This window comes from Rhinolophus hipposideros, assembly GCF_964194185.1.
Source record: "Rhinolophus hipposideros genome assembly, chromosome: 10".
NCBI classification, from domain to species: domain Eukaryota; kingdom Metazoa; phylum Chordata; class Mammalia; order Chiroptera; family Rhinolophidae; genus Rhinolophus; species Rhinolophus hipposideros.
In genome coordinates, this window is record NC_138056.1 from 46,433,185 (window position 1) to 46,449,171 (window position 15,987).

The 15,987-nt window shown below is 40.1% G+C and overlaps 1 protein-coding gene across 2 annotated transcripts in view; it reads right to left on the minus strand.

The window, feature by feature from the left end:
• Positions 1-13,087: 13,087 nt before the first annotated feature.
• The window catches only part of CLPB (ClpB family mitochondrial disaggregase), a 136,992-nt gene continuing 134,092 nt past the window's right edge, over positions 13,088-15,987 (minus strand). The window contains exon 17 of one of the 2 annotated variants that reach the window (XM_081062572.1): positions 13,088-15,069. In XM_081062572.1, coding sequence (XP_080918698.1) covers positions 14,992-15,069 — 78 coding nt within the window. In that variant the 3' untranslated portion in view covers positions 13,088-14,991. Of the gene's footprint in view, positions 15,646-15,987 lie in introns of both variants that reach the window. The other variant, XM_081062571.1, reaches the window with a different exon arrangement.

The window sequence follows — 15,987 nt, forward strand, 5'->3', positions numbered from 1 at the left end:
AAAGGGTATGTCCTTATTAGGTGACAGTGAAGTGGCTGGGCAAACTCCTGCCTGCTGTCTCTTAGAACCTCACCTCGACTTCCTCCCCTGGCTCTGTGATTGCAACTTCAGAGGATTAAATAGAAAAATGGTAAAATATTGGCGTATACTGCCTACATTTGGCACCCTCAGGAGGGTGCTTCAAGAGAGGACAAGCAGATGGGGGGAGGAGCAGCATATTCTTAACTCTGGTAAGGAAGCCTCTGCCTACGGCGCAATCTGGGCTGTAGCAGGAGGATGATCCTGCTTTGCAGATCGGCCATAGTCAAATTCTCTGGCACACCCAAAAGTGAATGCATTGAGTAGGAAACAGTGAATGCCTGATAGGTGAAATGAAATTTGGGAAGATCTAGAGGAATTAGGGAAGTGTGATTCTCCCAGTCTTTCTTGGCACCCTGGCCTGATAGCAAGAAAAAGTTACATTAATTATTCTTTTTTTTTTTTCATCTGGCATCTGAAACCACTTTCTAAGTTAGGGGAATAGCCCATCTGATGCCAGATACTTGCTTTCTGAACTTCTCTCACAACCAGGACGCAGACACTTGACCTGCGTCAGCATATCACGTACACTGATCACAGACTAAGCGAAGGAATCTCTAGCTAAGGAAGTGAGGACCCAGGACCCTAAGAATTCTCTCCAGGGCACTGGGGTTGCAGCAAGATCCGGTTCTAGGTGTAGCAGGGCCCCTACAGAGCTTGATTGTGGCAGCATTGAGGGTTCAGTGCCAACCACGTCAGCTGTGCAAGGGGCAGGGGCTGTCCTCATGGAGACAATATGCAGCTTAATTTAGGGCATTGTTTCTAGTTGTTTGGCTGTGTATCTGGTCCTCTAATCATTCCAGTAATTCTCTGGGGCATCTAATATCTTTTGTAAATGTAATATATTTAATAAAATTGTTTTTTGCCTAACTAAGACAGGGTTAGTTTCTTATACCTAATGACTGACTGGCTGAGTGCATCAGACTCCCAGATAACTGGTTGGAACCTGGGGGTAGTTGTGCGACCTGGTTGGGAGTGAAAATCCAGAGATGGAGTGGCATTCAGTGGCAAAACAGTCGATTTATTACCAGTGGTCACCTGGAATGAAGTGTCCACCAAAAGCACAATCTTGGGGCACTGTCAGAGATCAGTATAAAGGAAATGAGGATGCAGGGACTGGGAGGTGTGGAAAGCAAGCTTAGAGAGAATCAGAGGTTGAACATCAAACTCAAAGTTTGCTGCCGTGTGAGAGATAGGGCATTGTTTACAGGGGGACATGTTGGCATGGTGCTAAGTGAAGAACTGGATGGCTAAGAGAGCCCTGAGTCCTCTGTGAGTTAGGGTCAGGTTGGGTGCACATAAGGGAAAACCCAAAATAACAATAGTGTTAAGCAAATAAACCTCACCGTTTCTGTGGGTCAGGAATCTGAGCGTGGTTTACCTGAGTCTTCTGTTTCAGGGCCTCTCATGAGGCTGAAATTAAGGTGCTGGATCTGCAGTCTCAAAGGATGTCTTGACTCAGGGAAGACAGATTCCAAGCTCACTCACATGGTGGTTGTCAGGACTCAGTTCTTCCAGGGCTGTTGGACTGAAGGGCTCAATCCGTACCAGATGTTGGCCAGAGGGTGCCCTCAGTTCCTTGCCATGTGGGCCTCTTGATCAGGGCAAATACATGGGAGCCAGAGAGAATGCCAGCAAGACAAAACTCTGGCTTTTAGAATCTAATCTAGGAAATGACATTCTATCACTTTTGCCATATTCTGTTGCTTAGAAATAAGTTACTAGGTCCTGCCCACACTCAAGGAGAGGGGATTACACAAGGGCATGACCATCAGGAGTCAGGGATCACAGGGAGCCACATCAGGAGCTGCCTACCACAGCTGGCAACTAGCAATCTGTCAGAACCCCAACCTCCCACTGAGAATAGCCAGCTATGATAGCACCCTTTCCCTGTCTAATGGGGTCGCTTCTCTCGTTTGAAGCCACAACAGACTTCCTCATGGGGAATTATGTGGTAAGAGGAAGCCAAGTCTCCTCATTTCTCATTCCACGGACTTGTTTCCACACTCATAACCAGAATCAGACCCCAACATTCCTCAGGGTCATGTAGGAGATCAAATTCCAAGAAGGCTTTCCCACTAAAAGAATTTAAAAGGTTTTTGAGGGCCACCCAGTGGCTCAGGTGGTTGGAGTGCTGTGCTCCTAACGCTGAGGTCGCTGGTTTGATTCCCACACAGGCCAGTGAGCTGCACCCTCTACAGCTAAGATTGTGAACAACAGCTCTCCCTGGAGCTGGGCTGCTTCGCAGCCTGAGGTAGGTGTAAGCTGCTGCGGGCTGCTGAGGGCTGCTGTGTGCTGCCATTGGCTACCAACCGACTGCCTCAGTGGGGGTAGGGGGGGCCGCAAGGCTCATAGTACCAGCATGGGCCAGGGAGCTGTGTCCTACACAACTAGACTGAGAAACAACGGCTTGAACCAGGGTGGGGGCGGGGTAGACAGAAGAAGGGGGAAAAAAGATTTTTCAAATTTATATCAATAAAATCTGGTAAATAAGAGGTCTGACAAATAAGTTTGAGAACTTGTTGCAGCGCTGTTGCTAACCTTTTTGATGTCAGAGGGGTTATTCATTATGACTTTATACCAACTGGAAAACAGTTAACCAACTTTATTATTTGGAAGTGCTGAAAAGACTGCGTGAAAAAGTTAGACGACCTGAACTTTTCGCCAATTCATGGCTCTTGCATCACGACAATGCACCAGCTCACAGGGCACTGTCTGTGAGGGAGTTTTTAGCCAGTAAACAAACAACTGTATTGGAACACCCTCCCTACTCACCTGATCTGGCCCCCAATGACTTCTTTCTTTATCCCAAAATAAAGGAAATATTAAAAGGAGAACATTTTGATGACATTCAGGACATCAAGGGTAATATGACGACAGCTCTGATGGCCATTCCAGAAAGAGTTCCAAAATTGCTTTGAAGGGTGGACTAGGCGCTGGCATCAGTGCATAGCTGCCCAAGGGGAGTACTTCAAATGTGACCGTAGTGGTATTCAGCAATGAGGTAGGTAGCACTTTTTTTAGGATGAATTCGCGAACTTAATTGTCAGACTTTCATACATGGGGAAAACTAGGTAAGAAAGGGAATGAAATAAAATTGGAAGAAGTGAGAATAGAAGCAATTCAGAGGCAGAAAGAATCAGGGAGTGACTGGATGAGGCAGCCAGGCATTCCTGTCCAGCTGTGCCCTCAATGAGTATCACAAATTAATCCCACGTTTTATTTATTTTACATATCATACTCTGTACCTTCAAGAATATTGGTGATATAGCATTTTTAAAAAGAGGTAGGGATCAATTATCATCAGTGAGAGTTTCTTCAAGACCACTGAAATTCATTCTGCAAGTTTTGATACTGCCACTTTCTTGATTTTTCCAGAAGGTATATATACATGAAAATTTCTTAGACAAAACCTGAACTTATCTTCTTTCCTCAAATGGTCCTTAAATGGTTTGTGAGTTGCCTGGGAGTGACAGCATTCAGTCATGCCATTAGGACAACCATGTTTGCACATGGTAGTGGCTGGGGGAGTGTTGCTATCAGCATGGGAGTGCTGAGCGGACTGTCGCCGAGGGGTCTACCATTACTGAATCTTCTAATACTTTGATAGAGACTTCAAGGAAGGGGTAGGATTTCTGTGGTGCCATCATTCGAAGAAACTCCAAGCCCTTGGTGATAGTTTTATGACGACGCCAAAGTGGTCCTGGTATCTAATACCTAAAGGTTGGGATGCAGAGGAGACCCAAACAAAGATGTCTTTACCAGTTTGGAGCAAACCAGCACGCCCTTCTCTGGGCTTCCGAAGCTGTGTGATCCTTTCAAGCAAAGGTGGGAAGCAGTAGGCATTATTGTTAATACAAGGCCAGGCCTTGCCTACAGGAGGGAGTAGCTACTCCCTTCATTTTAACCATTTATGGAGATCTGTTTCTCTATGTAGATCCAAGTTTTTTTCTGATATCATATTCCACCTTCCTGAAAAACTTCCTTTAACATTTCTTGTAATGCAGTTCTGGTAATAATGAATTTTCTCAGTTTGTATTCGTCTGAAAAGTTATTTCACTTTTATTTTTGAAATATTTTTGACTCTGGGTGGTGAACCAACAATGTGATATATAGATGATGTATTACAGAATTGTACACTTGAAACCTATGTAACTTTACTAGCCATTGTCACCCCAATAAACTTTAAACAAAAGAAAAAGAAAACGAGCTGATAAGGTGAGCAAGTCATCCGATAAATTGTAACAAATAAAAAAAACCATTTTCACTGGGGAGAGAATGCTGAGTTGACAGTTTCTTCCTTCAGCACTTTAAAGATGTCACTCTATTGTCTTTTGGCTCGGAGTTTCTAGTGAGAAGTGTGCTTTTTTCCTCTATATAATGTCTTTTTTCTCTGGCTGCTTTCAAGATTTTCTCTTTACCTTTGGTTTTTGGAATTTTGAATATGATGTGTCCAAGCATGTGTAGTAGCTTGAAAATACGTATACAAATTCTTTGATCCTTTAAAAGGTGGAGTTTAAATTCCCTCCTTTTAAGTTTGGGATGAACTTAGACACTTGCCTCTCCTCCCCTCTCCCAGGTATAAGACGGTGTTTTAATTTTTATTTATTTGTTGTATTGAAGTATAATTGACATTAACATTATATTAGTTTTAGGTGTGCAACATAATTTGATATTTGTATATATTGCAAAATTATCACAAGTCTAATTAACATCCATCACCGTACAGTTGTATATTTTTAATATTACATCCCATTTATTACATCGTTATTCATTACTGCAAGTTTGTACCTTCTGACCCCCTTTACTTATTTCAGTCATCCCCAACCCCTGCCTCTGGCAACCACCAAAATGTTTTTTGTATCTATAAGCTTGTTTTTTTTTGTTGTTGTTCTTTTTTGTTTTAGATTCCACATATAGATGAGATCATACAGTAGTCTTTCTCTGACTTATTTCACTTAGCACAATGCCCTCAAGGTCCATCCATGTTGTTGCAAATGACAAGATTTCATTCCTTTTTATGGCTGAATAATATTCTATTATATACGAGGTCTGAGTATATAAGTTCACGAACTCATCCCAGCAAAAGTGCTACCTACCTCATTGCTGAATATCACCATGGTCACCTTTGAAGTACTCCCCTTGGGAAGCTATGCACCGACACCAGTGCCTAGTCCACCCTTCAAAGCAACTTTGGAACTCTTTCTGGAATGGCCATCAGAGCTGTCATCGTATTACTCTTGATGTCCTGAATGTCATCAAAATGTCTTCCTTTCAATATTTCCTTTCTCTTTGGGTAAAGAAAGAAGTCATTGGGGGCCAGATCAGGTGAGTAGGAAGGGTGTTCCAATGCAGTTATGTGTTTACTGGCTAAACACTCCCTCATAGGCAGTGCTGTGAGCTGGTGCATTGTCGTGATGCAAGAGCCAGGAATTGTTGGCGAAAAGTTCAGGTCGTCTTTTTCCCGCAGCCTTTTCAGCACTTCCAAATAATAAACTTGGTTAAATGTTTTCCAGTTGGTACAAATCCATAATGAATAATCCCGATATCAAAAAAGGTTAGCAACATCATTTGACTCTTGATTTGGAATCACGGAACTTTTATGGTTGTGGAGTTGGCTGACTTCCATTGTGCACTTTGATGCTGTATTTCAGGGTCATATTGGTACACCCCTGTTTCATCTTCAGTGATAACATGGCCCAAAACATCATCTTTCTTCTCTGAAAGGTCTTGGTAAACTTTGACTCTTCTTTGCTTTTGTTCATCAATGAGCTACCTTCGGGACCATTTTTGTACACACCTTTCTCATGCCAAGATTTTCAGTTAAGATTTTCCTGTTTCTCTATCAATGTGTACTTGGTCTGCTATGCTTCTCACAGTCAGCTGATGATTTTGATGCACAATTCAATAAATTTTTGCAATGTTTTTGTCAGTTCTGCTCGTTACTGGCCGCACTGACCTCTCTTCATCAGTGACGCGTTCTCTCCCCTCAGAAAAATGTTTAATCCATTTGTACACCACCATTTTCTTCATGGCATTATCCCCATAAACTTGGACTAACAGGTCCCTGATTTCACTTCTACTCTTACCAACTTGAACAAAAAATTTAATGGTTTTTCTTTTGCTGTAATTCAAGCTCATTCTCGTGATGGCACACAAAAACACACAATAATGAACGCCACTCAGCAAGACACCGCCACACGTTGACGTGAACACAGCTGTGAGACACTGATATGCCAAGGTTATGAAACCTCACCGAGCTGTTTGTACAGAGCTGCCAATGTAAGCACATGGTGTATACCATGTGTGTATACACCACACACACACACACACACACACACAATTTATTCATCCACTGATGGACACTTGTTTCCATATCTCGGCTATTGTATTAGGTTCGTGCAAAATTGCGGTTTTTGCAGTTTTTAACCTTTTAAATCGCAATTACTTTTGCACCAACCTAATACATGCTGCTGCAGTGAACATGAGGGTTGCATGTATTTTTTTCAAGTTAAGAATTTTTGTTTTCTTTGGATAAATACCCTAAAGTGGAACTGCTGGATTGTATGGTAGTTCTATTTTAATTTTTTGAGGAACCTCCATAGACTCGCTTCTAATGAAGAGCAGGGTGGGAATAATTGTGTGCTACTTCTGAGACCTAGATCATATAAGACAGTGCTGCTCTGCCTAACTCTTAGATTACTCTGGGGACACTAACGGCCACATTGTGAGGACTTTAAGCAGGTATGCTTTAGTCATCAGGAAATTATAATTGTATATTTGCCCGAAAAAGCCAGCTGGATGAGAAGTTACTGTAATGGGGAGAAACCATCAAAGATAGAAACCCAAATCATGAAATTATGCCACAGAAAGCTTAGCGAGTGATTTGTTCTTCCAACAAGCACCTGGTAAGCATCTATTTTGTGTCTGAGTATGCCCAGATAAACCAGTTTTGTAATTTTAACCTGTTAAATACGAACCTTGACCTCTTTGATAAAGCTTTATTAGAACATAGTTTAACTTATTAAAATTAATAGGCTTTATTTTTTAGAGCAGCTTTAGGTTCACAGTAAAATTGAGTGGAAAGTATAGAATTCCCACATACCATCCCACACCCCAAGAGGCTTTCCCCCTGTAGTTTACATAGGGTTCCCTCTTTGTTGTACATTCCATGGATTTTGACACACGTATGACATGTACCATTATCTATCATACAGAATAGTTTCACTGCCCTAAAATTCCTCTGTGTTCCATCTATTCATCTGCATGCCCTCAAGCTCCTGGAAACCATGGATACTTTTTACTGTCGTCATAGTTTTGCCTTTTCCAGAATTATAGTTGGAAACATACAGTAGGTAGCCTTTTCAGGTTGGCTTCTTTCACTTAGTAATATGAGTTTACAGTTTTGGCATGTCTTTTCATGGCTTGGGAGCTCACTTTTTTTTAGCATTGAATAATATTCCATTGTCTGGATGTATCACAGTTTGCTTCTCCATTTGCCTGTTGAAGAATATCTTGGTTGCTTCCAAGTTTTGGATATTATAAATAAAGCTGCTATAAACATTTGTGTGCAGATTTTTGTGTGGATTTCAGTTTTCAACATTTTTGGGTAAATACCAAGGAGCACAACTATAGGATCACGTGGTGTAAGTATGGTAAGTTTTCTAAGAAACTGTCAAACTGTCTTCCAAGGTGGCTGTATCATGTTGCATTCCTGAGAGTTCGTTTTGCTCCACGCCCACACCAGCATGTGTTGTTAGTGTTTCGGATCTTGGCCTTTCCAATAGGTGGGTAGCGGTATCCTGTTTTAATTTGCAATTCCCTAATGACATATGATGCTGAGCACCTTTTCATAGGCTTACTTACCATCCGTATCACTTCTTTGAAGAGGTGTCTGCTCAGATCTTTTGCCCATTTTGTAATCTGGATGTTCATTTTGTTATTGTGGGGTTTTAAGAGTTCTTTGTATATTTTGGATACCAGAACTTTATCAGACGTGTGTTTTGCAAATGTTTTCTACCAGTTTATGGCTTATCTTCCCATTCTCTTGACGTTTAACTTTGATACATTGGAAAAACCTACTTTCTAAAAGATTTTTTCTTTAAATTGATATAATTTTTTTGATATTAAAAATTGAGACAATTCACATCATAAAACTCACCCTTTAACATGTACAATTCAATGGTTGCACCAAGTTGTGTAACGATTACCACTATGTAATTCCAGCACATTTCCATTTACTCCAAAAAGAACACCCCTACCCATTATCAGTCATGCCCACTCTCCTCTTCCCCAACGCCGGGTAACCATTACTTATGTTCGTCTCTATGGATTGGCCTATCTGAACATTTTCATATAAACAGAATCATAACACGTGCTCTTTTGTAACTGCCTTCTTTCATTTAGCGTGTTTTCAGGTTTTATCCATGTTGTAGCAGAAATCAGTGCTTCATTCTTTTTATGGCTAAATAATCATCCATTGTACAGATACACCACATTTTGTTTATCCACACATCTGTTGGTGGACATTGGCGTTTTCTACTTTTGGCTTTTTTTTGAACATTCAAATAAGCTTTTGTGTTGGTTATATTTTCATGTCTCTTAGGTATATACTTAGGAGTGGAATTATATGTCCATTGCTGGGACATATGGAAACTCTGTTTAATCTTTTGAGGGACTGCTAGACTGTTTTCCAAAGTGGGTCCATCATTTTATATTCCTAGTTTCTCCACATCCTCATCAACACTTGTTATTGTCTCTTTTTGATTACAGCCAATTTAGTGGGAGTGTAGTGATATCGCATTGGGGTTTTGATTTGCATTTCCTTGTTGGCTAACTGATGGCTTACTGGCCATTTGTATATCTTCTTTGGAGAAGTGTCTATTCAGGCCCTTTCCCATTTTTAAATTAGGATGTCTTTTTATTGTCGAGTTGTAAAAATTATTTCCTCTGGACAACAGACTGGCCAAAGAAGGATGGGGGTTTTGGAGGAAATGCTGTTACTGTTGATAAGATTTAGGATGTGACCATGACATAGGCGCCTAAGGTGGGCAGAGGCAGGAAAGGTTCACTAAATGTAAGGAAAGCAGGGTGTTGGATAAGTCATTCATGGGAAGTTGAAGCCACAAAGAATGATACCATGTTTTGGGGAAGAAAATGATACAAGGGCTAAAATCTTCCTTGAATGAGGGACAGTTATTGAGAGATAGGTAGGGCAACAAAAGGGCTGAAGAGTCAAACTGCAAAATTAAAAAGACAAAACACAAAAACCTGGAAGGATGAGAAGTAATCATGGAGAAGTAGTGAGGGCTCACTTCCTGGGTCTGACAATAAAAGCAGCACCCGCCTAAGAGAGCTACAGGGGAAGCAACATCTTAGGGAACAGCCAAAAATAAGCAATGACATTAGAGGACAGTAAAGGTAAACAGATGAAGCAAACATTCCAGTAAGAAGGTGCTTACATAGAAGACCTTGCTGATTATAGAAGGTAAGTGCTGGAGGGCACAGGGCTGGGAAGCAGTATGTGACGTGGTGGTGGGTGACCACTGAGGCTCAGACCTCTTGGGAACCCTGAGGCATGGTGGGATTAGACTTGAATGATGATACTTAGAGGATGGCGAGCATAGTTCTGGGACTGTGGAGGAGGCTACATTCCTTATTTGGGCAACTGCTCACGGCCCTGCACAATGGTGAGTCCCCTCCTCCACTACCAATTCCATATTCCCCAAGTCCTTAGATCCTTAGGGGTTCTTTGCCCAGTGGGGGACCCAAATCTTTCTTCTTTAAGAATCTGAGTCCTTAGTGGTCCTGGTATCTAATACTTACATCAATTAGGACCACAATAAATTGTTGAAATAAATCTGAGAAAAACACCCAGAATGCTCTTTTTCAATTTCACCTTTTTCCATACTATTCTATCTTGCCTTATGATTTATAGTCTTCCCTCTATGTCTCTGAACATTTTAAACACATTTCTTTTAGATTCAGATTCTTATATTACAATTCTCAGAGTGCAAATTCTCCCATTTACTGCATCTGCTGACTTTTCCTTTTCTTCATGTGGTTTCCTTTCTTCTTTCCTCCTTTTTTTTTTTGTAAGTTTTCCTTATTAGCGCATTTTCAATAGGACTTGTTTTTCCACAGGTTCCTTTGTGAAAACTTGAAGACAGGAACATCCTTACAAAATAGTTTTGTTTGCTTCTGTGGGATCCTATAGGTTTCACTGGCCTAGGACCAGCTTTTTGTGTTTTTCATCTTGACGTCCTAGTAACATTTGGGTATTGTGAATTTGGACCATACTCTCAAAAACAAAAAATGTATTGGTTTCTTTGTGACTCTTTCTACTTACATCCCCGAGTGATGGAAGATTTTCTTGTATTTTCCTACTGATTCCCAGGCCCCTCAGCAGTGCTTTTCTAATCTTCATCTCACAAGGAAATGGTCCTTTGAGGTTCCCGTCTCCATGCTGAAGCCCCAGCACTCAGCCTATATTTTGGTCCCAAGTCTCTATGAATTCCTTGGCCTCCTCTCACACACCCTGATCTGGGGTTCCCATTCATTTGGGGCACTTTGGGATTTCCTATATTTTAGTTTCAAGCCCAGTTGTGTGTTGGACATTCTGCCTGCCTTCCTTCCCCACCCCCACCCCAGGTTACCTGTCCAATATTTTTATATTTGAGGTGGGAAGGGAGTTTACCTGGAACTACTCCATCTGTTGTATATTGGTCAGAAGTCACTCCAAACCATTCTGCACAATACAATTAAAGGGTCTTTTAAAAACACAAATATGGTCATTTCATTCTCTTAGCATACCATTCAAGGCACTATGAAATCAGAAAACTTGCCTCTTTAGATTAATTTTCCACTTTCTCTTCTCCACATCCACATAGTCTACACTCCAGTCAGGCAGTAACTCTCTTTTCCTTCCTCTCATAATTGTAGCAAGGGCTATGTTGACGGTAGCTGAATGGACTTATTCTCTAGTTTGCACATTATCAAGTGGGATTGTGGGGACTGACAGCGGTAGTAACTCCTGTCTCCTGAAAGCCTAGATCCAGAAAACAACAGCTCCATAGAGCTTCACCTCTGCACACTGTAGGGTAACATGACTTTAGTTAATTGTATTTAATTACTAAAAAATGCTGAGTCGAATTAGGTTTGCATTGAATTATAAATTAAGAATTGACATTTTAATGATATTGTCATCCTTTCCAAGAACCTAGTATGTCTTTTTATTTGTCAGATCTTGTTTTAAGCCCTTCAATATGATTTTCTTTTCTTGTTAAATTCATTAAGTGTTATATAATTTTGAATAGGTAACACATTAATATGATTCAACATTTAGAAGTGTAAATATGAATACAGTGAATTTTCTCTTCCATTGCTTCCCCCTCTCTCTACCCAATTCCCCTCTTCTGGAGGTATTTTATGTATATATAAACAACTATATACACCTATGTGTTGCAATTATGAAATACTTTCCCTGTTACTGTTTCTAGTTGATTATTGCTAGAATAGAAAAAACTTGATTTTTTGTAAATTTGTCTTTTATTTAGATCCTCACCAGATTTCCTTATTAATGCTAATAGGTTTTACTACAGCTTCGTGGATTTCTTAAATACAGTCATATATCCGCAAAACAAGATAATTATTATTTTCCAATATTTATATCCATTATTTAGTTTTCTTGCCTAAATGTTTTCACCTAAATTTTTAAAGCGATGTTGAATCTTGTCTTATTTCAGACTTTAATAGAAATAGCTTTAGTATTTACAATTAAAAATATTTGCTATTGGTTCTTGATGCATAATTTCCTTTTATAATTTCCTTTATTTAGTTATCAAATCATATTCAAAACTGTAACATTTCATCAAATGCTTTTTCAGCATATATTAATAAAATTTATCGCCTTTCATTTAAAAAACTTTACTTGGAAATAATTTTACTTACAGAAAAGTTGCAAAAACAATACAAAAAGTTCCTGTGTATATACCTTTACTCAGATTTTCCAGATGTTAGTACTTTACTTTCATTTCACCATTCTGTGTGTATATATGTATGTGTATGTATACACATATATGTATTTGTGCATGCTGTATATATAACTTAAAGTTTTCTGAGACATTTGCAAATTGTCTTTGCCTTTAATTTCTAAATACTTCATTGCATATTTTAAAAAAACAAGGACGTTCTTTTACCTAATATTATCAAAATAAGAAAATTAACATTAGTAATAATCTATAATCATTTAAATAATCTTCAAATTCTTGATGTAGTGGATTATATTAGATTTCCTGATACTGAGGCTTGGACAGCCGAAATAAACCTTATGTGATCACAGTGTACAATTTTATTTTATTTGGAATTTGTGCATTTATAGTCATAAGTGAGATTAGGCTACCAGGTTTGAGTATTAATGGTACACTGGCCTTTAAAAAATCAATTGAGTATCTTTTAATCTTTTCCCATGGTCTGAAGCAGTTTATATAATAATTAAAAATTACAGGCCAGTGAGCTGCACCCTCTACAGCTAGATTGAGAACAATGGCTCAGCCTGGAGCTGGGCTGCCGTGAGCAGCCAGCAGTCTGTGGGCAGCGTGAGCGGCCGGCAGCCGGCGAGAGCTGCTGTGAGCGGCCGGCCTGTGATGGGCGACCAACCGCCTCAGCTAGGGAGAGTGCAAGGCTCCTACTACCACCAGCATGGGCCAGGGAGCTGTGTCCTACACAACTAGACTGGGAAACAATGGCTTGACTTGGAGTCGGGGGTGCGGGGTGCGGCGGGGGAAAAAAATTACAACTCATCTATTTTTTTGGGCTGAGTGATAGTCACAGTGGTGTTTGTTCATTTTGTGATAATTCACTGAACTATATACTTATGATTTGTGCACTTTTCCATATATAGATCAATAAAAAAGTTTGAATAAAAGAATACAATCTTCTAAAAGGATACATTTTTAATCATCTTTCCAATTTCTTCTTTGGTAACTTGTCTATTCCTTATCTTGTTTCATTTTTTTTTTTTTGCTCTTTTCCTTTTATTAGGCTGAGAAGGTTTTATCTATGTTATTAGTATTTTCAAAGAATCATTTTTCTATTTATGCTTTTATTCTTTTAGTTTCCTACTTTATTAACTTTATTAGCCCATTTCCTATTTTCTTATGGTTTAAATGTGTTTTTTATTTCTAAATTTCTAAAATACTCATTATGAATCTTTGAGTTTTTCTTTTTGAACAATACAGGTGTTATGTTTTCATTTCCAAGTTCAGCCTTATGCATTCCAACAAACTCAAGGTACCTGAGTCTTGCTTTGCACCATTTGCTCAAAGGTTCAATCCTGGAAGGTCCTCCTGACTAGCCACAAGCACATGACAAATATGTGCTCAGGGAACAAATTAACAGTGCTCTGTCCTGGAACTTACTGTGAAGATCTGCGCCACAGGGCCCACCATTCATCCCAATACCTGGAGCAGTCACCATGTACTGGCACTGAGCCAGGTTCCATGAATAGGACAGAACTAAACAACTGGGTATCTGTCCTCTTGGAGCTTACATTCTAGTAACAAAAACAGACACATAGAACAAGTAATGCAAGTATTACTTGTATTACCTAGTATTGCCTAGGATGTATATAAGTATGGTCCAATATCACCTAGGAGATCCAGTATCACCCTAGAAGTGATACTTAAGTTCCTCAGAATCTGAGAGTCCTCTACCCTCTTTTCAGAAAGGTGGCTATTGAGTTTTCTTATATAAAAGTTATCTGGTTTTGGGGTGATTGGTTAGCTCAATTGGTTAGAGCATGGAGCTAATAACACCAACGTTGCCAGTTTGATCCCCGCATGGGCCACTGTGAGCTGCACTCTCCTTGAAAAAAAAAAGGTACTTGATTTTGAGTTATATGCCCGCTGCTCTTGGCCAGTTAATTGAACCAAAGGACTGACAGCCAGGCAAAAGAACTTTATCCAATAGGAATGTTCCACACAGGATGGTCACTGACTGACTTAATGAGAGCCTCTAAGATAAATCTGTGTAAGAGTAAAAGAAATAAACAGACAACAGGAGAGGCAAAGCAGGAAAAGAACAGTAAAATCATAATGGCAGTCACAAATCCTATGGTATTGGATTAGAACTGCAGGTATCGTCAATAAGAACTCATGGCTTTTGATAATATACAGATGGAGAGACATAATAAATTCCGATGTATGTGATACGTTAACATACATACATATATTTCCTAGCTCTCTGCTGAAAGGACCTAGAAACAATGACAGTCCAATAGCAATGCGCACACCTAGTGACCAGATCTTGTTTTCTAAGTACCATTCTCAAATAAAAGGAACCAGGAGCTGTTTGGACAAATGGCTCATCTCAGGGCTGGGACAGGAAAACTATGTGAGCTTGGTACATCTTGTGGTGCTAGAAAGTAAGAAAGTGCTAAAAAAAAAAAAAAAAAAAGAAGAAGATGGGAGAAATGCTGAAAGAACAAAGGAGCCACCTTGGAAGAGTTCCCAATGGCCAAATTTAGGCCACAACGAGCAACAAAATAAACTCTATTAGTACTAGATTATAACTCGTAGAAGAAAACAAATATCTATTAGTTTATACTGATACAAGTTATTGAATAAATGGGAGGAAAAGAGACAGGTGTTCCTTACAGAATACCAATGAATAAATATAGATGGACTAAAGAAACAGCTAGTTATCATTAGGCAAACAGGACAGTAATACTTGCTTAAGTAAGAACCATTGGAGGACACTAAAATCAGTGGGCAAAATTCTAAGGGTAAATAAGACATTTGTACAACTTCCAAGTATCTCCCCATAAGATTCTTAGTAATTTCAAAGGCGAAATTTATAACTTGATAGTGGAGAAACCTGACACATACCATCTCAGCCATGTGATCAAAGTGAACTTTATCCCCTGCTACGAGGCACTGAGAAGGGCACAGCATCACTTCTGGGGTAGTCACACCAAAAATGCAGAGCCTCAATCTAATCATGTAAAAACAGTAGACAAACCCAAAGTGAGGGACATTCCACAGAATAACCAGCCTGGACATTTCAAGTGTCAAGGTCATGATAGGCAAAGAAAGAGGGTGGAATTGTCACGGGTGGAGGGAGATGAAAGAAACAAGACTACAAAATGCAATGTGGATCCTAGGTTAGATGCTGGACCAGAAAAAGAACATCAATGGAACTACTGGTCAAATTTGAATGTCTAGTCCTACAAACAGATTAGTTTGTAGGACTATTAATTTCCTGATTTTAATAATTATACCATGGTTTTGTAAGATGTTAATATTAGAAGCTAGGTGAAGGATCTATGGGAACTCTCCTATTTTTGCAACTTTCTGTAAGTCTAAAATTACTTCAAGACAAGAAGAAAAAAAATAGCAGTAACTGAAGTAGGGAAAAGCAGACACGGCTCCCGGAGGGACTCGTTGGTGATTGCTGTGCACCTGCTGGAGCCTGCGCCCTGGAGCCCGCTGACTGCCTTATACCCACCATTTTGTTATGACATTCTTCCATCACCCAATGGACTTTGAATCCTGCCCCATCGTCCGTTTCCTGAAAGAGATGAGCTAACACCAAAGGAGGGTTCCAAAATGGCCCTGCAGGGGGAAGGTGGCGAGGTGGTCATCCATGGTAGGGGCTACTGCAGACGCTGCCCGAGGACACACGAGATCCTGCTGTGACTTCCTAAGCTGAGGCTGAAACATGGATACAGCACGAGGGAGCTGTTTATTCTAGGCTAACTTAGCTGGGACAAGTACAGACAGGGCTGAGGCAGCCTTCATGGCCACCGAGCTCTCCCGCTACACTCCCCACATCTATGCTGTCAGTCCCCTGAAGGAGGCCCCAGAGAGCGGAGCTTGCTCGGTCATTTGGTACTACTGTCCAGTCCCAGAG